We start from the raw sequence: 24,817 nt of genomic DNA, 5'->3' as shown, positions 1-24,817 counted from the left end.
TTATCTGATGTGGCCTTGGTCTATTCAGAGGAGCCACCATTGAAGGAGCCGTTAGAGGAGGGAGAGCTCCCTCCTGAGCAGGGGGATCATCTGAAAATACTGAGATTGTTTCATAAAGAGGACCTCAGTACTTTTTTTTCTGAGGCAGTGGCAGTGATTTCCATTGAGGAGCCTTCTGCTTCAGCATCAGGAGTTCCCTGCTTCCTAGGGTGGACTCCCTGGTTATGACGGTGACTAAGAAGACCACCTTGCCGATGGAAAGGGGCATTGTCCTAAAAGACCAACAGGATAGGAAGCTAGACGGTTCGCTGAAACAAGCCTTTGAAGTGGCCAGTGGCGTTTCTAGGGGGGCTGACACCCAGGGCGAAACGCCGATGCGTCCCGCCCCCCAGGTGCAGCGCCCCCCCCCCCCCCGGGTGCAGCGCAACCCCCCCCTGGCGAAAGGACACCCCCCTGTGAAAGAACCCCCCCGGGTGCACGCCGCTGGGGGGGTGCCGCACACGCCTGTCCTTCATTCGTTCCATGCTCCCTCTGCCCCGGAACAGGAATCACTTTGCACTTGCTCACATTAAACGTCATCTGCCATTTAGACGCCCAGTCTCCCAGTCTTGTAAGGTCCTCCTGTAATTTTTCACAATCCTCCCGCGATTTAACGACTTTGAATAACTTTGTGTCATCAGCAAATTTAATTACCTCAGTAGTTACTCCCATCTCTAGATCATTTATAAATATGTTAAAAAGCAGCGGTCCCAGCACAGATCCCTGGGGAACCCCACTAACTACCCTTCTCCATTGAGAATACTGACCATTTAACCCTACTCTCTGTTTTCTATCTTTTAACAAGTTTTTAATCCACAATAGGCCACTACCTCCTATCCCATGACTCTCCAGTTTCCTGTGGAGCCTTTCATGAGGTACTTTGTCAAACGCCTTCTGAAAATCCAGATACACAATATCAACCAGCTCTCCTTTATCCACATGTTTGTTCACCCCTTCAAAGAAATGTAATAGATTGGTGAGGCAAGCTTTCCCTTCACCAAATCCATGTTGGCTTTGTCGCATTAATCCATGCTTTTGAATATGCTCTGTAATTTTGTTTTTTATAATAGGCTCTACCATTTTGCCTGGCACCGACGTAAGACTCACTGGTCTATAATTTCCCAGATCTCCCCTGGAACCTTTTAAAAAAATCTTCCGGTACCACGCTCAATTTTAAGGATAAATTACGTATTACTAACGATAGTTCTGAGAACTCCAATTTCTATATCAAATATTTAATACACAAACAAAAAATTAGTTCTTATCTCATTTGAATTTATGTTATTTATAGGAAATTTTGCTAGTTTTTCAACCCATGGAAATAGCAGATGCAGTTGTTATTATTATTATTATTATTATTATTATTTGTGGATTCATTTACTCACAGGTCTTATGGGTGAGATGAGAATTTAAGCCTGTGGGTACAAAATATAGGTGGACCTCCAACCTCCACACTTTAACTGAAATTCATCCACAACATGTATTAAGTGAACCCAATAAAAATTATATCACCTTGATCTATATTTATGGAAGTTTTTAATTAAACTGAATCTGTGAGCTCAATATTTTAGTGTGGATATTGATTTTAGATTTAATTATTTACTTTTACAAATCTGAGTTCAAAGTGAGTTACATCAGGTACAGTGCAGCAGGACATGTTTATCCACTCCTACCCTAGCTGAGATCATATGTAACCATCTCTCTGACCTCACGTGCAACTTTCTTCAAATCAATCACCTTGCTTTCTAATTCTTCCTACTTTCTTACTCATCTATATGTTACAACTTTGCCTTACCCTTCACTACCAATTATAATGTTCTAGTACATATTGTGTTGTCATTGCAAGTAGTATACCATGCCATACTTTGTATTGTTGTTCGAATATTTCTACTGCTCTAATTGCCTATTACTCATGTTTGATCTATTCTTACTGTACACCGCCTTGAGTGAATTCCTTCAAAAAGGCGGTAAATAAATCCTAATAAATAAAATAAAAATAAATAAATAAATTATCAATCTAATTTTTGTATATGAGGCAATGGAGGGTTAAGCAACTTGCCCAAGGTCACAAGAAGCATCAGTGGGAAAAACTGATTTTTTTTCTCTCTCACCCCACCCAGGATCTGACTCCCCCTATAGCATTTTAGTAATGGCTTTTTCTGTTCACTCTGTCTCTTTACTCTGACTCTCTTATCCCATCCTGTGAACCTCATGACAATTTTGTCAATCATTTTATAATCACTGTAAGCCATATTGAACCAAACAAGTTTGGAAAATTGTGGAATATAAATGCTGTTATTAAAAAAAACAAGATTTGAACCCTGGTTTCCCTGGTTAGCAGCTTATTGTTCTGACACTGTTTTATGTCACATCTTAGTTTCTCTTGAAATCTTAACTGTGCTTGTAATGCTGGTAACCACTAGAGGGAGCCAACAATACATGATTGAGGGGCCTGGAAACTGCTAATCCTCTTTAAAGGTTAATAAAAAACGGAAACTTTTAAAAAGGTGATACCTTTTTTAAGATTAACTAACTTTGGGATGCCAAACCTCCTTCAGGTCAGGACAGTATGAGAAAGAGAAGACAGTAATTAGAGTATATAAGTGAATGCTATGAGGAAAGATTATTCATTGTTCTATAGGACCTGAATTTTCATTCTTTCCCCAGGAATAATTTGTATTATACCAGATGTACTTTAAAACAGGCCCCCAACATTCAGTCGGCACTGGGGAACATTTTTTTTTAAATGCCTACCATCGCTGGCTAGTTTAGCCCCCAATATTCAGTGTTGGGCCACGTCCAGATACCGACACTGAATACTGAAGGCTAAATGAGGGTGGGCTGGCTGCCGGAGCTTATATGGGCCTTGTCCATATTCAGCTGGGGCCCTGCATTAAAAAAATATGTTCCCCCTTCCCACCCCCCTTTGACGAGGTCTATAGGTCCTCATCCAGCCCCCCCCCCCCCCATGTGCAGCGGCACCCCCTTCCATCTCTACCCCACCTCCTGATCAAGATAAAACCCCTCTGGGGCCTACCTGACCTCCCTGGTAGTCCAGAGGGGTATTGGGGGCAGGAGGACCCCCCCCACTACTCCTCGTGGCAGCCTCTTCAAAATGGCTGCTGTGACCTTTTGCAACAGCCTGAGGTTGCTGGCAGCCATTTTGAGGAAGCTGCTGCTAGGGGCAGGAGCGAGGTGGGGTTTGCTCCTGTCCCGACGCCACACTAGACCACCAGGGAGAACAGGCCTGAGTGGAGGGGCTTATCCTGACTAGGCGATGGGGATGGGAGGAGGATGCTGACTGGGGGAGGGGGCTTTTGTTGAGGGGTGCCTACAGACATCTTTGGGGTGGAGGGAAGGGGGAAAATAAATTTTTTTATATGGGTCTCAGCCTGATATTCATCTGGGGCCTTCATAAGATAAGCAGGTGAATTTAGAACTTCTTTTAAGCTGACCTAAATTCATCTGGTTAAGTTATGTGGACCTTGGCTGTGCCCACATAAGCCCTGACTCCTCTCCTGTGTCCCCCCTGACCGCCCCCTTTTTTAGCAACAGGTGATTTACACGGGCAGGAGGTGGTCCTGCCCACTTTAATCGCTTTGAATATCGGGCCTAGGGGCTTTTTGAACCCTCCTTAGATTTTACAAGATTGCATCACATGCTTTGGGTGCCACTGCAGAGGATTCTCAAGGTCTACCTGAAAAAGGTATAAATTTTAAAAATTGCATTTTTATATTTATGATTATTTTCTAAATATCTATAGTGTGTTACATATTTAAGCAGAATAAAACCTAACATTAAAAAAGTAGCACCTCTTGCTTCCCACATTCATGCTATGTATGTATGTTTGTATGGTAGTTGCACACAGTTCACAGAATATGAACTCAAGCATTTGTCTGGCCTAAGCCTCAGCTCTTCTAGATTTAACATGAGTTTTGTTTATTTTTATCATTGGAATTTTATTAAGTTTCGCTTAGAAAGAATATAGTACATCTTAGGGAAATGTAGAAAGTATATTAGCACATTAGTTTATAAACATATGGAACAGTAACAGTCGTATTAATGACATAAACATGTCAGAGGCAATCAAAGACAAATATAAACAAGAAAAGAAGAAGAAAGCATGAGTTTAGTGTAGGAGAAGGCCTGGTAGCCTGGCCAAGACAGATGCAGGAAAACCAGGGTTCAAATTGTTCTTCTCTCACTGATATTCCTTGGGATTTTGGGTAAGTCATTCCACCTACCACAGCCTCAGGTACAAAACTTTGGTTAGAAACCCCCGAGACCAAGAAATACTTGCTGTGTCTGAGTATAATCCACTTTGATCTTGATTTTGAAGGGCAAATAAAATTCATATTTTTCCTTTTGCCAAACAGTGATGGGGACGGACACCAGGATAACACAGACAACTGTCCCACAGTCATTAACAGCTCGCAGCTAGATACAGACAAGGATGGCCTAGGAGACGCTTGCGACGATGATGATGACAATGATGGGATTCCAGATTACGTTTCTCCAGGTCCTGATAACTGCAGACTGGTTGCCAATCCTGGGCAGGAAGATCACAATGGTAACTCTCTGCTAGTGTGCTTCCTGGGGAAAGGTGAAGCGGGTTCAGCTGAGTCTGGAAAAAGGGGGAAATGGAGGGCTGGAGCGGTGCGACATGTGGCACCCACTCTTGTCCCTATATAGCTTATATGGAATCTGATCATGCTTGGCAAAATCTGCAATGACTTCATGGCTTCTTTTTAGCTTTGTGTATGAGCCTAGAGAAGAAGAGTCTCCTGGACTGTGAAATGCTGGACTATTGCTCCAGAAATAGCTCTGCTGATGAGGGACGTTGAGTGCGCCCAAAGAAGCAAGGATGATTCACTGCAGATTAAAATTCTGCTTCAAACAGGCAGGAAACAAAATAACAGCCAGAATAGATAACGGCTATTACTTATCATTCGAGGCATGAAAAATGACCTACAGTACCTGAATGCACAACATTTTGATAGCTTTCAGGCTTGCAGGCACTATATAAGAAATTATAAATAAATACTACAGCAGTTTGCCAGAGTAGAGTCCTCTCTGTGCCACGTAGCAGCAGCCTCAGCTCCGTGCTCTTCCCACCTATTTCTGCACCCTTCCCCACTCATAAATAGGGGAAAATTCTATAAATGACATCTAAAGTCAGGCATCAAAAAACTGGGTGCTAAGCCAGTGTTCTAGAATGGCAGAGTTGAGCGCCAAATCTGTTATAGAATTCTAGTGTAAGTCTGCAGTTACACACGACCACTTACGCCATGTCTATGACTGGTGTATATGCTGGTTCCTAAAATCAGCAGTTGGGTGCATAAATGCAACTGTTCTATAAAACGAGAGCAAAATAGCTGTAACGCCCATAACCCACCCATGCTCCTCCCATGGGAACACCCCCTTTTCAGTTACACATTAGAACACTTAGCGCCAAGTTATAGAATAGCACCTAACTGTACTGTGGTGCCTAACTGCCATTTCAGCTCCATTTTGGCAACTAACATCCGTTAACTCCTGTTGTCATGCCAAAAATTAGGCATGAATTAGGTGTTAAACTTTTAGCATGCTATTTAGAATTGCCTCCATAATGCTTTCCCCGCTCCCTCCATGCTGATAGGAGATTGATGCTTCTTGTTACATCTGCCATTTCCACTGGCTTCACTAAAGTTTGAACCTTTGGGACCCTCTGGCACTGCATGTTCAAACATATGAATGAAGCCAGTAGAGGAAGCAGATGGAGGTGGATTGGTAAAAGACACTGGGGCCTTTTTTCAGCAATAGTCAGTGGCGCTGAATATACATGTAATGTATTGATCAGAAATCACTACCCCCATAGCAGCAATATTCTTCTGCTGTATGGTTAGTTTTTTTGCCCCCATCCTTGCTCCATCCTAATTCTGCTGAGGCACAATACAGATATCAGAAGGGTTAGAGCTATTTTTGGGTGGCTCTATCCATATAGAGCACTGAAAATCTTCAGGTAGCAGAGTTTTACCTTACCAGCTGCCGGCAAAGATATAATATTCCATTAGAAAACTGGCCTGACTACATTCCTCCTACCACCAAGAAGGATGTAGGGGAGGGATGAAACAGAGGATGCAGAAGTTGGAAGGATAGAGTGGAGATGAAAGATGGTGAAATACATAGGGGATGGGGTAGCTGAGAGAAGAATGGACCAGTGGGTGGTATGAGAGAGAAGAATGAAAGTACTGAGGGGACAGACAAAAGAGGAACTCACTGGGGGAGGTGGAAGAGAGAAACACACACAAAGAGGAAACAGGTGAAAGGCGATCACATGGAGATGGGTGAGAGGGAAATGTGGGTGGGTCAAAGCATGTAATGCACATGATGGGGCCAGTGAAAGAGGAGTACATAACGGGGGTGTGGTGGTGAGGGAGATCACTTGTGGGCTGGAAGGAAAAGGGATCTTGTGAAATTTGGTTCAGTCTTTTGCATAGATTGAGCAAACTCACAAACACACAGTGTAATAATGGTTCAAAGGCAAGGTCCAGGTGTTATTCCTCCAGATGCAAAAGATGGGCTCAATATTCAGCTGGCAGTGAACATAGTTTTGCTCACCACCCAAAATAGCTGGTTTCAAGTTGGGTGATAACTGGATATTTTCAGTGGCGCTATCCAATTAAGTGCTGCTGAATATGCCCGACCAGCCCCAGACAGGCAATTTAAATGGCTAGGAGCCTCTCATGGCCGTTTATATTGTCTTGAATATTGAGCCCATTGTTTATAGATTAATCTAATTTTTAACACCAAAATGTGGATGTTCAAGGAAGTTGATGGTTTAAATGACCTGATGAAGGTGGAAGATATGTCAGCTGCCATGTGTGTTTTTTACCAGGCACTGGTAGTAGTTAGAGATCACGATGATATGTAGCCATGATACACCTCAATCCCTGTTATGCACCTGTACCAATTTCAGATGATGGAATTGGGGATATCTGCGAGAATGACTTTGATAGGGACACTATCATTGATCGGATCGATGTCTGCCCTGAGAATGCTGAAATCACCCTGACAGACTTCAGAGCCTATCAGACAGTTGTCCTGGATCCTGAAGGGGATGCCCAAATTGATCCTAATTGGATAGTTTTGAACCAGGTAAGTAACAGAAGATCTTCCTACCCTCTCCCTTTCCTGCATAACCACCAAAATATCTGCTTTAACTGTCCTCAACAGACTGGAAATAGCATAGGGCAGGTAATACATCTGCAGGATACATATCAGAATGGTATGTTTAAATGCATAATATTGTAATGGGGAAAAGGGATTTCTAGAACAAAAGAACTAATGGAGCCTAACTCCAGGATACGCACACAGGAGGATCCTCCCAGAAAAAGATCCTCTTCAGCCTCCTGATATGTACGGAAAATGGGATGAAGAGAAGAAACTAAGGAGGTCTGGTTATGGCGCCTATTTTAAACCTGTTCTCTTTAAAGAAAAGTACCTACTTTTCATGATAGAATACTAGTACAAGTTTCCGAAAATGCATGTACAACAAGATATGATCACTTACACCAGCCCTAAAGCTGGTGCAAACACCCGCACCTAGATGTTAGCATGTATTCATGCACTGCATGCAGATCTCTCTCATGAATATTCATTGTGGATAGGGAAAAGGGATGGGACTTGATATACCACCTTTCTGTGTTGACAGTCAAAGTGGTTTACATATATTTTGTACCTATCTTAAAAACTTGACTGGCTAGGGAGCCCCCAGGACAGGTTTGGGAACCACTGGACTAGACTATCACCACTTACTGCCACCTAAAACTAGATGGCTCCTTATAAAGGTTCAGGTTTATTTCATTTGATTAACCATTTGAGGAAATCCATCAAAGTAGAGTATAATAAACAAGATACCCCTTAAAAGCAAAAGTTATTAGAAGAGGACAGACACGTACACATACTATGAGCTCATAATTTGGAAGGTAATTTGAATTTATTACTTTGAGGCTGCCTTTCCATTAATGCTTAAGGCATTGTACAGTGTTATCAGTATTCAGTTACAACAAACGCCTGCTCCAAATAAATTAGTCTAAATGATTTTCTTGAACAAGGAGAAGGCCCAAGGTCATGAGAAACCTCAGTTGGGGAAAGTGGAATGTGAACTTTGGTTTCGCTAGTTCTCAGCCCATTGCTCTAACAAAGTGGTTCTCAACCCAGTACTTGGAACATACTCAGCTAGTCAGGTTTTCAGGATGTCCACAATGAATATGCATGAGATAAATTTGCATACAATGAGAGCAGAACTTGCATATCTTGGTGATGCATATTCATTATGGATATTGTGAAAACCTGACTGGCTGGTGAAACCTGAGAACCCCTGTCTAAGGCATAGGGCATGCCTTTTTCCCTAAGTAGATTAAAAACAAAAATATCCAACTTTCCATGATGTAAACAATCCAGTAAATGTCCATTTCTTCTGAAATCCTTTGTCACCTGCTGTACAGTTCAACCCTTCACCCTGGGCTCCACCTCTTGACCACCGAAGACTTTGTTGAGGAAGCTAATCAAAGCTGCACCTCTGGAAAAATACAAGCAGAGAATGACTACACCCTCCTTACTTCTTTGGTTTCTCCACAGTTTCATTGCATGTTCCATCTTTCTCTTTTTGCTGGATAGTATGCCATGAATGAAATCCATTTGTCAAGGACCTCCCCAATCTCTTTGCCAACTTTCTCAAAACTGCCCCACCTTAGGTCAAATCTACCGCATATGGAAGCCATCACCAGAGTGATTACATCCACATCAGCATAGATATGAGGCAGTTCCAGAGAATCTAAGATAGGAAAAATATCAATAGGTGTGATATAATAACCTAACCAGCAGCTCTACTCTCCTGCAACAAATGGAGGCTCCCTTCCCTCCAGATTACATCCCAATGAGTTTCATCATTCCCTTTGGCTGTCAGCTTTTGCATTCTATCTTGAATGAAGTCTAGATCAGTCACATATCAATGATAGTAAATATTGGTTTGCTCTTTGGCCTGACACTGTAAAGACTGGTCTCTAGAGAAGCAGGGGCGTAGCCAGGCAACAGATTTTGGGTGGGCCTAGGCAAGAAGTGGGTGGGCACCAAGTGTTCTCCTTCCTCCCCCTGCCACCACCACCAGCAAAAAAATATCTCAGCTGGCGGGAAGATGCTTCTTTCCACCTTGGCAGTCTGTAGCAAGCATGCACTAAAAACTAAACAGGTGCCGGTATCGTGGACAGTAGCGTTTTTGTTACCATCAGGGGGAAGTCATAAGCTGGTAGAGCTTGGGATCCCCAGCAGATACTGCTAAATGTGTGCTACTGTTGGATGGGCCTGAGCCCTAAGTGGGTGGGCCCTGGCTCACCCAGGCCCACCTGTGGCTATGCCACTGTAGAGAAGTGGACCTTCTCAGTGTGCAGCCCAAAGTGTATAATCAGTCTTGGAGATCTGATGGCTTTGGGTCGTTCTCCTAGAGGTCACAAGACCTCTTTGTAGGAATACACAACCTTCTTGTTGCTTTACCTAGTCATTGCCTTCTAGCAATTTGTACCACTGTCCTTTCACATTTACCTATGTAATACCAATTATCAATCAAACACTGCTAATTAGCTCTGTTTACCTTTCAGGGTATGGAGATTGTACAGACAATGAATAGTGATCCAGGCCTTGCAGTTGGTATGTAAAATTCACCTGTAGTCTTGTAACACTCCTGATGAGGAACTAAGTTATTTGGGGTGTTTTGCCACTGTTACATTAATCTGCTGTATTATGTGCACAATCTCATCTTCCAGGTTACACGGCGTTCAATGGAGTTGATTTTGAAGGCACCTTCCATGTGAATACACTGACAGATGATGATTATGCTGGTTTTATTTTTGGGTATCAGGACAGCGCTAGCTTCTACGTGGTGATGTGGAAGCAGACTGAACAGTCGTACTGGCAGTCTACCCCCTTCCGAGCTGTAGCTGAGCCCGGCATTCAGCTCAAGGTACTTGATAACTGAGCTTTGACATCTTTGAAAATCAGTCTCAGTCACTAACTAATTCTTTGTTTATTAAGAGGTTGATTCAACCTCTGATGATTTTGACATCTGGGAGGCAAACAGTAGCCAAATATAATTTTTTCATGAATATCTGCAGTTGTGAAATAGAAAGTTCTGCTGCTGCACTGTGGGTTTTCTAAATGTTATTACACGGGATCAATAAAAGATTATTAATGCTTATAGACAGAACTACCCTATATACTCTAATATCAGGCTTCAAGTGAACCATTGCTACTGCCCGCAAATGGCGATTCACTCACATAGATTATGCAGCTTTTCTTAACTTCTGCAACGTCTCTTCCCCCAAATACATTTATTTTGTGTCAAGGACATTTATGATTCAAGCCAGCCTCGTTTTCATTTGTACAACTCAAGTTATTTTTAATGGGAAGAAAAATGTATGGTTTATTTTCTTCTCCTTGCTTGAAGAATCATGGGGAGTCCACCTGGGGCTATACCATTTCCTCTTACTTTCTCTGATTCTATCAGAATGAAATGTTATGTTATGTTATATTCCGCCTATACCCATACAGTTCAAGGACGGATTACAAAAGTCAGAAAACTAGACCAGTCTGTCTAGGAGCTACAGTTTAAGAAAAAAAAAAAACATATGACAATGATTAGATTAAGCCGCCTATCGAGCTTTAAATTGTCCATTAGATAAACCTGCCTTATTAAATAAGAAAGCCTTTAAATGTTTTCTACAAGATGAAGAACTGTTTTTGAAGGGACAGTGCCACAATAACTGCAGCACATCACGGCATTAGTCTGTTTAACAGTAGCACTGACGGTTCCTTCCTACTAGTCAAGCATTACAATATGCCAACCCTCTCTGCTGCCCCCCCCCCCCCCCCCCCCCCCCACACACACATATACACACACACACCTACACATACACCTCAGGTCTCGGTTCAGGTGTCTTGTTCTCTGAGTCAGCTGGGACCAGGGATGCTGCTTTTGGAGGGAGAGAGTCATAGCATACAATAGTAACACCTAATGGCTATAGTTAGGGTCCATGATGGCAGATTCTAGAAGAAGCCCAGGTGCATAGCTCTCAGAAGAAGGACCGTCACTCCAGTGACCAGACAAGGTGTGTGAAAGCAAGGGAATTACAAAATAGGGGGAATATTCCTAGGGAATTGCAAATGAAGGCTTATGGCACCTGATTGAAGCCCTGACTCAATTGACCTGGAAGCCCAAAGGAGCAGGTAACAGCATGTGTTGTTCTTTAGAGATACTAGTAATGTGGAATTCATAAGGCTATTACTTGATGTGGCTCAATGTTTGCCTGAATTAAGCTGAGATTTAACTTGGAATAAATTATTTTATAGAGATCAGCATATCTACTGATGAGGTTCAAATGTTTACCCCTAACAGCTAGCCTGTCATTTCTAAATCTATGCAGCCCCCTCTTTCTTATTATCTCACTCATCCAAAACTTCAACTATAATGTATGTCCTAGGCTGTTAAATCAAAGACTGGACCTGGTGAACAACTCAGAAATTCACTGTGGCATACTGGAGACACCAATGACCAAGTCAGGCTGCTGTGGAAAGACCCTAGAAATGTGGGCTGGAAAGATAAAGTCTCCTACCGCTGGTCCCTAGAGCACAGGCCCCAAGTTGGATATATCAGGTAGGACAATGCATATCAATAGCAGTTCTAATTAACCCATTTACTTTCAATGTAAGTCCATGTATGCTGTAAAAGGAACCCAGTAATTATTAAATATAGTTTTAGGCACCCCTCCTCTGTACCAACTGAAGTGTGGTGCAAATGTACATGTCGATATTAGGTACGTATCCCCGTTATTCTATAACAATGTGTGTTAATTTTAGGAATGCCCTCATTATGCCCATGACCCTCCCATTTTACGCCCCCATTTTCAAATCTAATGAGTGCCAATAATTGCTTGTGAAAAATTGGTGCTAATTAGTTCATTCAATTAAATAACATGTGCAAATTGGACGCAATTATGTGCAATTTTGGTGACTTATAAATTCATGGGGTTAGTGTGCAAAATTGTACATGTAGATTATAGAATAGTGCCAGTTATGCACATAAATTAATTGTCTAACTAGATGTAAATTGACACTAACAACTAATAACCAGTGATTACTTTATTTAGACACTATTCTATAATTTTAACATCTAACTTTGATAGCACGTAACTGCGAGAAGGGTGTGGATGGTGCAGGGGCATGGATAATAATAATACATGACACTTGTATCCCACACTTACCACAGAAGTTCAGTGTGGTTCACAAAAGAGTAAACTGGACCAACTCCAGGAATATTACACATGATGGTCAACTAACCGTCAAGAAAAATAACACAGTCACATTTCTTACACAAGAAGGTTTTCAACAGTTTTGAAACCATATAATCAGAATGCTTTCTCAGATCAATAGGTAATTCATTCCAGTGGCTAGCTGCCAAATAAGCAAATGTGCCAGAGAAACCCTGTTTATAAACCACCTGTTTTGGACCTGGATATTGTAAAAGTAGAAAACATCTAGATCCAGGTGTAATATTTCTATGCGATAATCATATGAGACTTACCATATATTCCGATACTTCACCGTGCACGATTTTAAAAACAAGGCAACAAAGCTTAAAGACAACTTGCACTTGCATTGGCAACCAATGCAACTGTATCAATAATGGGGAAACTCTGTTAAATCTAGAAACCCTAAATATTAATCATGCAGTTAATAAAGTTTGATTTTTTTTTTAACTCTACATCCTTACCAGCTAGGTAAATATTGTTACAGTAATTGATATGCGACAGCCCAGTTGCTTGTGCAATTGATCTAAACACTTCCAGTGTAAAATTTGATCTTACACAACGTAGCTTCCACAGCACAATAAATACCTTTTGGGCTACCTGCTCTTCAAATTAAAGATATTTATCAAAAATTACTCCTAAAATTTTAAGGGAAGCCTCTAGTGGAAAATCAATATTATCAATACATAAGTTTTTCTCACTTCCAATACTGAAATTGTTAACAAACACTATAAATTTTGTTTTATCTTTATTCATTTTTTCTAAAGGTAGTTGCCCATCCTTCTATTATATTAATCATCTTAGATACAATAGGGACTACATTTGACAGGTGGCCTTCAAAAGGAATAAAAACAATTATGTCATCTGCATACATTAAAATTCTAAAACCCAACCCAGCTAGCGTTATACCCAAAGGTGCCATGATTAAATTAAAAAGAATGGGAGACAAAGGAGAACCCTGAGGGACTGCACAGCTCAGAAACCATTGAGAGGCGTAAAATCCATTCATCCTTACTTTATAACTTCTGTTAATCCAAAAAACTTTTAACCACTGAAGAACCACACTTCCCACCCCATAAAAATCCAAAATAGATAACAGTGCCGTATGCAGTGGCGTAGCAAGGGGGGGCGGGGGCGGTCCGCCCCGGGTGTCAGCTCAAGGGGGGTGCTTCCTGCCAGCTCCCCCCCCCCGGGTGCAGCACGATGACAACCCCCCTCGGCGCATCAACACCCCCAGACCCAGTGCCTACCCTCAGCTCCATCCAACCAGCTCCCGCACCCTACCTTTAATGAAAAATCTCGGAAGCCATGGCGAGGCGAGGCGCAGCGCCTCGCACCTGCATGTAAAAGAAGTGTGGATCGTCTCATCGGGCCTTCCCTCACTCTGTCTGTCCCGCCCTTGTGGAAATAGGAAGTTGCGTCAGCGGAGGGCGAGACAGACAGAGTGAGGGAAGGCCCGATGAGACGATCCACACTTCTTTTACTTGCAGGCGCGAGGCGCTGCACCTCGCCTCGCCACTGCTTCTGAGATTTCTTTAAAGGTAGGGTGCGGGAGCTGGTTGGACGGAGTTGAGGAGGGTACCGCCCCGGATGGCAGCCCCCCTTCTACGCCACTGGCCGTATGATCCACTAGATCAAATGCACAAAAGAGATTGTATTGCATCAAAAGAACTTTCTTACCCATATTAACTGCTAAGCTTTTAGAATACTGTCAGTCATGTGCATAACTGTCACATTTAGTGCAAGCATATATGCCTACCATAGAGACAGCATTAATGCTCATGTCTAAAGTTGTGTATGTAACTTAGGAATTACCCTATTCCAGTGGTTCTCAAGCTAGTCCTTGGGACCGACTGAGCCAGACAGGTTTTCAGGATGCCCACAATGAATATGCATGAGATATGTTTGCACGCACTATCTCTATTCTGGGCAAATCTATATCGGCCATATTCATTGTGGGTATCCTGAAAACCCGACGGGCTGGGTGTGTCCTGAAGATTTGGGTTGAGAACCCCCTGCCCTATTCTTCTATAATGACCATTAAGTGCTTAATTGCCACTATAGAATGCACACTAACTGCCAGATTCGGTATAGGACGCTCAAAGTTAGGTGCACAAATTTGAGTTCAGATGCGAGAATTGTGCATAAACTAATTTAGGTGCTAACCATTGGTGTTAACAAGCACTTAACTGGCAGTAATTAGGAGCTACACGTGGATCTGCCCTACGCCTTATTCTATAACATATGCACCTAAATTTCATAATGCACAAATCCAAAGGGGTCATGGCCATGGGAAGGGCATGGGCAGGTCAGGAGGATTCAGGCATGGTGTTGGTAGGCGTAAATTCTTGCACCCCAAGTTACGCATGAAATGTGCACTAAGCTGCTAGACTATAAAGGCTGTTCCGCCCTTTACTGAATACTAGCTTGCCGCACATCATTTTGGCACCTATCTTTGGGTGCCATTTACAGAATTTAGCCCTTAATGCACACACTGTAGGTGCCTAACTTTTTAGGTGACCTGTACAGAATTACCCCCGTAATGCTGCTGAAAATAAACAGATAGGGGACTTATCTGTCTACCAGTGGTTGCTATATGGATAAGTTCTTTTGCATATTGACCTTTTTGTTTTTATTTTACTTTGTTATCAATTTTTATTGCCTTGTAATGTAATTGACTTTACGGCAGACTTGTAGCTGTGAGAGAAAGAGATACTATAGCTCATGTTGACAGATTTATTGGTGTGTTTGCTTTATGAACACTCATTGCAGCAAAAAAAGCCTAGTAGAATCCAGCATACACAAACAGATTACAATCCACCCCAAAATCTTTGACAAGGTATTGTGATTTACTAATGAGCAAAGCCTGTATTGACATCTATTTGGACAGCATAGGATGCATTTTGTATGTTGAACACTCCATACAGTCTGAGATTACAGTCTGGAGTTTGACCACAGAGAGAACGAAGTCTGTGCTTTGGCTGTTTTTATTCCTCACTCTATTATAGACATTAACCATTGAAAGATCATAAATTCTATAATAGCTTAAAAGTTCATAAAGGATGAAAAAGAGTTTGACCAGAAGAAATTTACTAAGCAATTTATATGTCCAAAGGGTAAGATTCTATGAGGGTCCAAATCTGGTGGCAGACTCCGGGGTTACAGTGGACACTACCATGCGTGGAGGAAGACTTGGTGTTTTCTGCTTCTCTCAAGAAAACATTATTTGGTCCAACTTGAGATATCGCTGCAATGGTAATGTTACTACTTAAACTTATTAACATATGATTTTCTAGGCTGTGCTGCACATTGTCATGCGGGTGATTCCCAGATCAGGCCTTCTACACCTGAGTCAACAGGGACTGGGGATGCAGTGGAGGCAACATTCACAACCCCTGGTGAGGGGAGGGAATGGTGGTCATGGTTAAGAGTGACACGTGTGATTGCAGAGTTCCTTAAGGAGACCTGATGCATAGCTCTTGGCCTCAGGGACATTGCTGCAATGACCAGATTAGGAATAATGGGAGAGAGTGTCTGTTACAATGAAGGGGGGGGGGGGGGATCACCAGTAGACATCAAAATCCCAGCACTGGTTCAGATTGAGCTGGAAGAGAAGGGGGAACCACTAGACCAAAACAATCAAAACTTTTCTTTTGTACAGCATCTTGATCTTCAGTATACAGAATTAGTTGTGCTTTTGTACGTATCATATTTGGATAGTGGGTGGAACCTTCATATAGGATTCAAATTGTATACCTCACTACTGTAATATATATCAATGGTCCTTGGAAATGTCATCGTAGGTAAATACTAATCTTCTGATGAGTAGTAGGCTGAAACAATGGCAAATATTATTGACCTCATTGCCATTCCCCTTCCTGACAAGTTTGTGCAGTGTAATTGGGTAGGTGAAGAGCTCACAAGTGTCAGCTGTAGAGTGTGATTGCAAACTAGCCAATTAAATAGTTGCTTGTGAAATTCTGATTTTAAGATATTTCTTTTAGCACTTTAATATGCATGTCTTCTTTCTTCTAAATTGTGTAGAGGCAACCTCTTGCCTCAATCCAAAATCTCTAGGCATATCTTAGTTTGGGTAATCCTTGGCTCAGATTAGGAGTTAATATCTTCAGAGTAAAATATTCATTTGTTTATAAATCCAATAGTTGCTGGGATGATATGGGGTAATATATAACACACTAACCTCTACAACAGCCTCTACCATAGCCTAAGGGTTAATGCACCTGCCAATGACACAAGGCTGAAACCCAAACAGTGGGTTCAGGTCCCACTTTCTTTAACATATTAATGAATTATCTGGAAATGGGAACAAAGAGTGAGGTGATTAAATTTGCAGATGACACAAAACTATTCAAAGTTGTTAAAATGCGTACGGATTGTGAAAAATTGCAGGAAGACCTTAGGAAGTTGGAAGACTGGGCATCCAAATGGCAGATGAGATGTAATATGGACAAGTGCAAAGTGTGCACATTGGGAAAAACATATAACATAGTAGATGACGGCAGAAAAAGACCTGCACGGTCCATCCAGTCTGCCCAACAAGATAACTCATATGTGCTACTTTTTGTGTATACCCTACTTTGATTTGTACCTGTGCTCTTCAGGGCACAGACCGTATAAGTCTGCCCAGCACTATCCCCGCCTCCCAACCACTATCCCTGCCTTCCGCCACCGGCTCTGGCACAGACCATATAAGTCTGCCCAGCACTATCCCCGCCTCCCAACCACCAGTCCCGTCTCCCATTCAAATCATAATTATTTTATGATAGGTTTCACCCTAGGGATCAGCACCCAAGAAAAGATCTGCTCGGTGTGTGGCGGTGGCCAAAAAAGCAAACAGAATGCTAGGAATTATTAGGAAAGAGATAGAAAGTAAAATGAAGAATATTATAATGCCTCTGTATTGCTCCATGGTGCAACCTCACCTTGAGTATTGTGTGCAATTCTGGTCGCCGTATCTTAAAAAAGATATAGCAGAATTAGAAAAGATTCAAAGAAGAATGACCAAAATGATTAAGGGGATGGAACTCCTCTTATATGAGGAAAGGCTTAAGAAATTAGGACTCTTTAGCTTGGAAAAGAGACAGCTGAGGGGGGATATGATAGAGGTCTACAAAATACTAAGTGGTGTAGAACCGGTAAATGTAAATCAATTTTTTATTCTTTCAAAAAGTGCAAAGACTAGGGGACACTCAAGGAAGTTACATAGTACTACTTTTAAAACGAACAGGTTTTTCACTTAACGAATAGTTAATAGTTACAAATAGTTAATAGTTACTACGTAAGCCGCATTGAACCTGCTTTTAGTGGGAAAGTGCGGGATACAAATGTAATAAATAAATAAATAAATAAAATAAACTCATTGCTAGAGGATATGGTATCAGCGGTTAGTATATCTGGGCTTAAAAAAGATTTGGATAAATTCCTGGTGGAAAAGTCCATAGTCTGCTATTGAGATAGACATAGGAAAGGCCACTGCTTGTCCCTGGGATCCAGCAGCATGAATCTTGCTACTATGTGGGATTCTGTCAGGTGCTTGTGACCTGGATGGACCACTGTTGAAAGCAGGATACTGGGCTAGATGGACTTTATGGTCTGACCCAGTATGAGTATTCTTATGTTCTTATGTTAACCCAGTCCTCGGAACTCATCCAGCTAGTCAGGTTTTCAGCAACCCACAATGCATATGCATAAGATAAATTTGCATGTACTACCTCCATCACACCCCTCCCTTTAGCCTTCCCTCCCTGTCTTTATTCTCCCTCATGTGCAGCAATATTCCTTCTAAGGTGTGCAGCAGTCTTCCAACTATATTCCTACCACTGGATGTGATGCAAGAATATCATTTTCATTTTGAAAGAAGCAGGTCCAGTGGGAATCTTAAAGAGCTTGCCTGCCCTTTGCAGCTGGAGCAGCAATATTGCTCTACTACCAACACTGGTAGGAATGCTGGTGGAGGACTGCCATGTGTCCAGCATCTCTCTCTTCCCAGCTCCTACCCCAGCATCTTTCCCCTAGTTTCCCTTGCAATACCCAGATCCAGTATCTTCCTCCTACTTCCCTTCTAGGTCCAGTATCTCACCCTTGATTTGATTTACTTAATATAACGCTGTATACAAAAAATATGTTCTAGAGGTTTACAAAAAATGATTAACAATTATGCTAACATAAATCATTACAAAAATAAATAAAATGTTCTTAATAACAACTTAGTTGAAATAATCATCTAAAAGTAAAATCATCACATTACTCAAAAACACAATAACCAATTATAACACAAGTATAATTAAAATATCAAAAAATAAGTTCATAATACTTTTGAAACAACCATGGTTTCAAAGCTTTAGAAAAAGTAATATAAACTACATATCTTGTGAAATTCATCAGGTAAGGAAGTCCAAAGAAAAGAACCAGTTATAGTTACAGTTAATTCATTTATAGCCAATACCGATAAGACAGTTCATAGCGCATTACAACCAAGAGACTAGAACCAAATAAGTCTAGGAAATACAAATAAATCCATTATAACAATCACATAATCAAATTTTACAAAATAGAAACCTAATTCTGATAATAATCCTTACGATCTAGTTCCTCATCACATATTTATTAAAAAAAAAAGTGTCTTCAGTCCTTTCCTAAATTGACTATAAACCTCAAAAAGAGAATTCCATAAACTAGCAGCTTGATAAGCAAATAAACTAGCAAATAACGTTTTAGATGTTATTCCTCTGGGACTAGGAAAGGAGAAAAAAGATGAGCCTTGTGTACAATAGAATTAACCCATACAAGAATATTTAACTAAAGAAAGCATATATTGAGGAATCAAATCTTGAACTATTTTAAACAATAAAGTTCCCATCTTAAATAATACCCTTACTTCTATTGGAAGCTAATGCAACTTGATGAAACATGGAGTGATCCTATCTGATTTCTTAAGAGAAAAAAAATCAACCGTGCCGCTACATTCTGTACCGTCTGCATTTTCCTCAACAGCCATTTTGGCAGAATTAAATATATGATGTTACAGTAATCTAATTTACTGAGGATCAGGGATTGTACCACTAATCTAAATAGTTATTCGGGTAAGCATTTCTGTATACTTCTCAACTTCCTCATTGTATAGAAAGAAGTCTTCAGCAGTGAATTAAGGTTTCATTGACAATTTGCCATCCAGTATAACTCCTAAGATCCTAATAGAGCACTCTAACTTATAGGTTATTTTATCAACAATTAATTTTGTCCCCTCTATTGGATACTGCGGGGCCCCAAACAGAAGGAATTTTGTATTTTTCTTGGTCAATTTGAGAAAATGAGATGACATCCAATCAATAATAATTCAGAAACAGTAAGATATGGTATGATAGGTGTCTCTTTAATCCTCAGTAACTGGAATGAGGGGAGTTATATCATCCACATATATATAGACTATGGAGCTCATTTTCAAAAAATAAAAATGTCTAAAAAGTGGCATAAAGCAGCATTTAGAGGTTTTTCTCACAAAAACGTCCAAATCAATCTTTTCTAAACCATATTTAGATGTTTTTCAATGAAGTTTGTAAGAAGTGTATTCAAAACACAAGTGGACATGTCAGGGGCGTGTTAAGGGTGGGATCTGAGTGTTCCTAAGACTTGAACGTTTTTCTGCCATAATGGAATAAAACCAAACCATCCAGGTGTAAAACTAAGATGTTTTGAGCTAGACCCCTGTTTTAAAAATGAATAAGGCACAAAAAGGTGCCTTAAATGACAAGATGACCACTGGAAGGAATCAGGGATGATTTCCCAATACCCCCCAGTGGTCACTGATCCCCTCCCATGCCCTAAAATGTAAATACAAATATGACTTAACAGCCTCTATGTCAGCCTCAGATGTTAAAGTCAGGTCTATTAGAGCAGCATTCAGGTCCTTGAAGTAGTATAGTGTTCAGTGCAGTGCATCATGAAGTGGGGGACTCAGGTCCCTATCTCCCTCTATCTATAACATTTATGGTGGAAACTGTGAGCACTTCAAAACACACTGGAAACCCACTGTACCCACATATAGGTACCCCTTTCACCCACAAGGGCTATTGTAGTGGTGTACTGTTGTGGGCATTGGGTTTTGGGAGGCTCAGCAGACAAGATAAGGGAGAAAAGTTGAGATGTGTACCTGGGGTGTCCTATTTCTCTCCTGAATGTGTGAGGGACCAGTCTACTAAAAATGCTGGCCCCTCCTACATCCCAATGGCTTGATTTTCTACGTTTTTGGCTTGGATGTTTTGGGGGGGGGGGGGGTTCAAAAATGGACCAATAAATTAAATGTCCAAAGTACAAAACCTTGTTAGAAACAGTATTTTTGAAAACAAAAGATAGACATTTTTCTTTTTAAAAAATGACTTTTTTTCTAATGGGATTTTGGACGTTGGACTTAGACGTCATATCGAAAATGCCCCTCCATGTATTCTTCATTCAGCAGTCTATCCAAAGATGACAAAAATACATTAAACAACACAGGAAATAGTGGGGAGCCCTGAGGCACACCTGATGGCACTAACCACGTGTTAGAAAAAAATCCCTGCACCTTGACCTGATAGGCTCTAACATAAGGCCCTGTTCTTAGTAGTGGTCAATCTAACAAAATGCAAAGATGGCAGTTGTAATACAAGTAGCCTAGTGGTTAGTGCAGTGGACTTTGATCCTGGGGAACTGGGTTTGAGTCCCACTGCAGCTCTTGTGACTGTGGGCAAGTCACTTTTTTTTTATTATTTATTTATGATTTGCAATAATTATCAAGACATACAATCTTTTAAGATATAACAACCATTAATCGAGATGAATAACACAGAAAATCATTACAAAGAAATATATCATTTGGTGTCATTTTTAGTCCACATAATGGGATCCGAGATTTTGATAACCAAAGGGAATTGGCATAAAAAGGAAATAATATCTAGTTACATTTAAGGCTTTACTCATTAACTATAATCCCTCTAAGGTGTATGGACTTGTCCAGTTCCCTTCCGGGCTTTAAGAAAATCACGCAAGTCACTTAACCCTACACTGCCCCAGGTACAAAATAAGTACCTGTATATATGTAAACCGCTTTGAATGTAGTTGCAAAATACTACAGAAAGGTGGTATATCAAGTCCCATTTCCCTTTCCCCTCCCTCAGTACAGCATCTCTCTTCACTCACCTTGCCCTGTACAGTGCTTCTCATCAATTCAATCCCTACCCAACACCTCCCTCCCCCTTCCTTGGTGAAGCATCTTACTTCCCTTCCCTTGCTTTGGCAGGTGTGCTACTTTCAATAGTCAAAGGTAGAATGGAGCCTTTAAGTTCTTGCATGTACTTCAGGTCAGTCAGTCCCACCCCTTCCAGTGCAACTTCTTGTTTTGGAGGGGATGTTTGAGTTGCGGTTACTGAAATGATGCCAGAATGTACATATTAAGTTGTTATATTTAATAGTATGATGCCCATTTATGCTTTTACAGGATCATCCGGGGAGGGGGGATCTTTTAAATTGCTAGTTATTTCTCTTGGAGGACTCACTAGAATGCCCAATTCAGAGAGTTCTGGAAAGGAAAAGGCAGAAGGGGGAATAGTTTCAGGATATCCACAATGAATATGCATGAGATATATTTACCTATGCTAATATACACAAATATATATCTCTTTTATACTTGTGATGGAAATCCTGAAAACTAGACATGCTGAGTGGATCATTAAGACCTGGGTTAGAAATCACTGCTCATTGTAGTTATAAGGAAAGAGCTAATGGCTGATAACTTTGTTAACAATTTGCTTCCTTTTTTCTTTTTTTTAATTCAGACACAATTCCAGAGGATTTTCAAACATTTCAAGCTCAACAGTATGAAAGTGAATAATGTTTAGCACAGATGGTAAATAAAAGCTGTTCTTTTGAAATACAATTCAATATAGTTGTCAAATCTTATATGATTTGTTCTGAAAGGGGATTTTGCCATTTTATTGCAATTGAGGTGACGCAGTAAGACTTTTTGTATATCTTCTGTATATGAATGAGAAAATAAAAAGTACATAAAATGAAAACATGCCAGCACTGTGTTCTGCTGCTTCAACTGTTATATATTGACTATACCAGTGATAAAATCTCACAGGATTTCAGGAAAAGCCACAAATGGATATATTTGGGTATTGTGATTCTTGTGCCTTCAGTTCTTTGTGATATCTGCGCACTGTATATGTGCGCACTGCACACATGTATGTACATTTTCTAATATTCCTGTGAACATGAATCTTATAATTTACCATTTTTAAGTGGAGCATCTTCTGAACAATACAATTGACCCATCTAGTAGCTACTCAGGGACAATATTCAGCTGGCATCCTGGCTAAATCAGAGCCGGATATTCTGTGCTGTACCCCATCTGGGTATCCAGGTCTTTGGCAGTGCCTGGATGATTTCCGGGTAGGGCCAATATTCAGTGTCATACCCACATAGCTAACAGGGCTAATCATGCAAATCATATGTACCTAGATAGCTATGTGGGCACCAGCACTGAAAATAACTCTCACTGCACTCTGGCTACTGCCAGGATGGTCAGGGGGCAGAGTCGGGGCCAAACTGGAAGTCAAAGCAACTAAAACAAAAACAAGAGGCGCTAATCTGCCCACTGAGGAATCAACAAGATAAAAGCAGATTACATAAAAACCACAGAAACAAGTGAATAAAAAAGGAGAAGTGGTTTATTAAAACAGTTACCCGACGTGAATCTACAGCATCATTATAAATCAAAACTTACAAACAATAACTCAAAAAAGTATTAAATAATTAAAATCATATTAAAACTATAAAATAGTAAAACAATAAAAACAGAGAACTTTAATTTAAAAGAACATTAAATATAACAGCAATCAAAGTTTTCAATAATATAAACTCACAAACAGGCAACAGGAGACCATAGTGCGATAGTGTGTGTGAAGGCAGAACAACTAAGTCAGTGTATTATCCATAGTGACATGCTATTCAATGACACATATAATTTCATGTGACTTAGGTGTTCAAGTGCTCATATTGAAGATTTATAGAAAGTACTTCTCTACATACCTAAAAGGAATAGGTAACAGGGTCTATCCCTAATAGTAAAAAATTAAACCACCTGAAATGCAGAACATATGACAGAATCTCAGTGCTTGGTGTTGATGAAGTAGTGGATATGTCTAATAAATCTAGTAATATCATATGGGTCTTAGCAACCTTAGGCAGATGTATTTATAAAAAAACACAAATGGATATGAAATCAATAGTGAAGGATCAAAATCACAAAGCACATTTATATATCTATCTATCATATATAATGTGTAGTATAGGAACTTATCAGTAACATAATGCTCTTACCTATATATTCTTGTATACCTATATTTTCATTTGTGACGATTAGACATTATTTCTTTCAGAACCAAAGTGTCAATTTATCAAAGATTCATTTACCTAATGTACCTCATGCCAAAACCATATTTATTCATTCAAATAGCACTATTTACAAACATCCACATAATGTAAACACTATATAAAGTTAACCATAATGTCCAAATATGCCGCTAGCACCATAGTAGATAGCGACATAAAAGCTTTCATTTATGACGATTAGGCAGTATTTCTTAAAAATCAAGATAGACAAAGTAAGTGAAAAATTGATACCCATATATTTCATGCCACATCCATATTTATGCATTATATCAAAATGTATCCATAGTGTTTTGCTGTTATATTTAATGTTCTTTTAAATTAAAGTTCTCTGGTTTTATTGTTTTACTATTTTATAGTTTTAATATGACCTAGAGATGGGAGTAACTAGTGAGGTAATTAAATTTGCGGATGACACAAAGTTATTCAAAGTCATTAAATCGCGGGAGGATTGTGAAAAATTACAAGAGGACCTTACGAGACTGGGAGACTGGGTGTCTAAATGGCAGATGACGTTTAATGTGAGCAAATGCAAAGTGATGCATGTGGGAAAGAGGAACCCGAATTATAGCTACGTCATGCGAGGTTCCACGTTAGGAGACACAGACCAAGAAAGGGATTTAGGTGTCGTCGTTGATGATACGTTGAAACCTTCTGCTCAGTGTGCTGCTGCGGCTAAGAAAGCAAATAGAACATTAGGTATTATTAGGAAAGGAATGGAAAACAAAAATGAGGATGTTATAATGCCTTTTTATTGCTCCATGGTGTGACTGCAACTCGAATATTGTGTTCAATTCTGGTTGCCGATCTCAAAAAAGATATAGTGGAATTAGAAAAGATGCAGAGAAGGGCGACGAAAATGATAAAGGGGATGGGACGCCTTTCCTATGAGGAAAGGCTAAAGCGGCTCGGGCTCTTCAGCTTGGAGAAAAGGCGGCTGAGGAGAGATATGATAGAGGTCTATAAAATAATGATTGGAGTTGAACAGG

The 24,817-nt window shown here is 40.4% G+C and overlaps 1 protein-coding gene across 1 annotated transcript in view; it reads left to right on the top strand.

Annotated features, from left to right (window-relative positions):
- THBS4 (thrombospondin 4) overlaps positions 1-22,886 on the top strand; it is a 113,916-nt gene extending 91,030 nt beyond the window's left edge. Inside the window, exons 16-22 of the mRNA XM_030193224.1 lie at positions 4,416-4,609; positions 6,998-7,176; positions 9,678-9,726; positions 9,843-10,039; positions 11,556-11,728; positions 15,496-15,635; positions 22,211-22,886. Of these exons, the coding sequence (XP_030049084.1) occupies positions 4,416-4,609; positions 6,998-7,176; positions 9,678-9,726; positions 9,843-10,039; positions 11,556-11,728; positions 15,496-15,635; positions 22,211-22,266 (988 nt within the window). The 3' untranslated portion in view covers positions 22,267-22,886. The remainder of the gene's footprint in view (positions 1-4,415; positions 4,610-6,997; positions 7,177-9,677; positions 9,727-9,842; positions 10,040-11,555; positions 11,729-15,495; positions 15,636-22,210) is intronic.
- Positions 22,887-24,817: the final 1,931 nt, after the last annotated feature.

Source organism: Microcaecilia unicolor, chromosome 2 (genome assembly GCF_901765095.1).
Source record: "Microcaecilia unicolor chromosome 2, aMicUni1.1, whole genome shotgun sequence".
NCBI lineage: Eukaryota > Metazoa > Chordata > Amphibia > Gymnophiona > Siphonopidae > Microcaecilia > Microcaecilia unicolor.
Note: the sequence above shows the minus strand (reverse complement) of the source record. Positions and strands in the feature narration are given on the sequence as shown.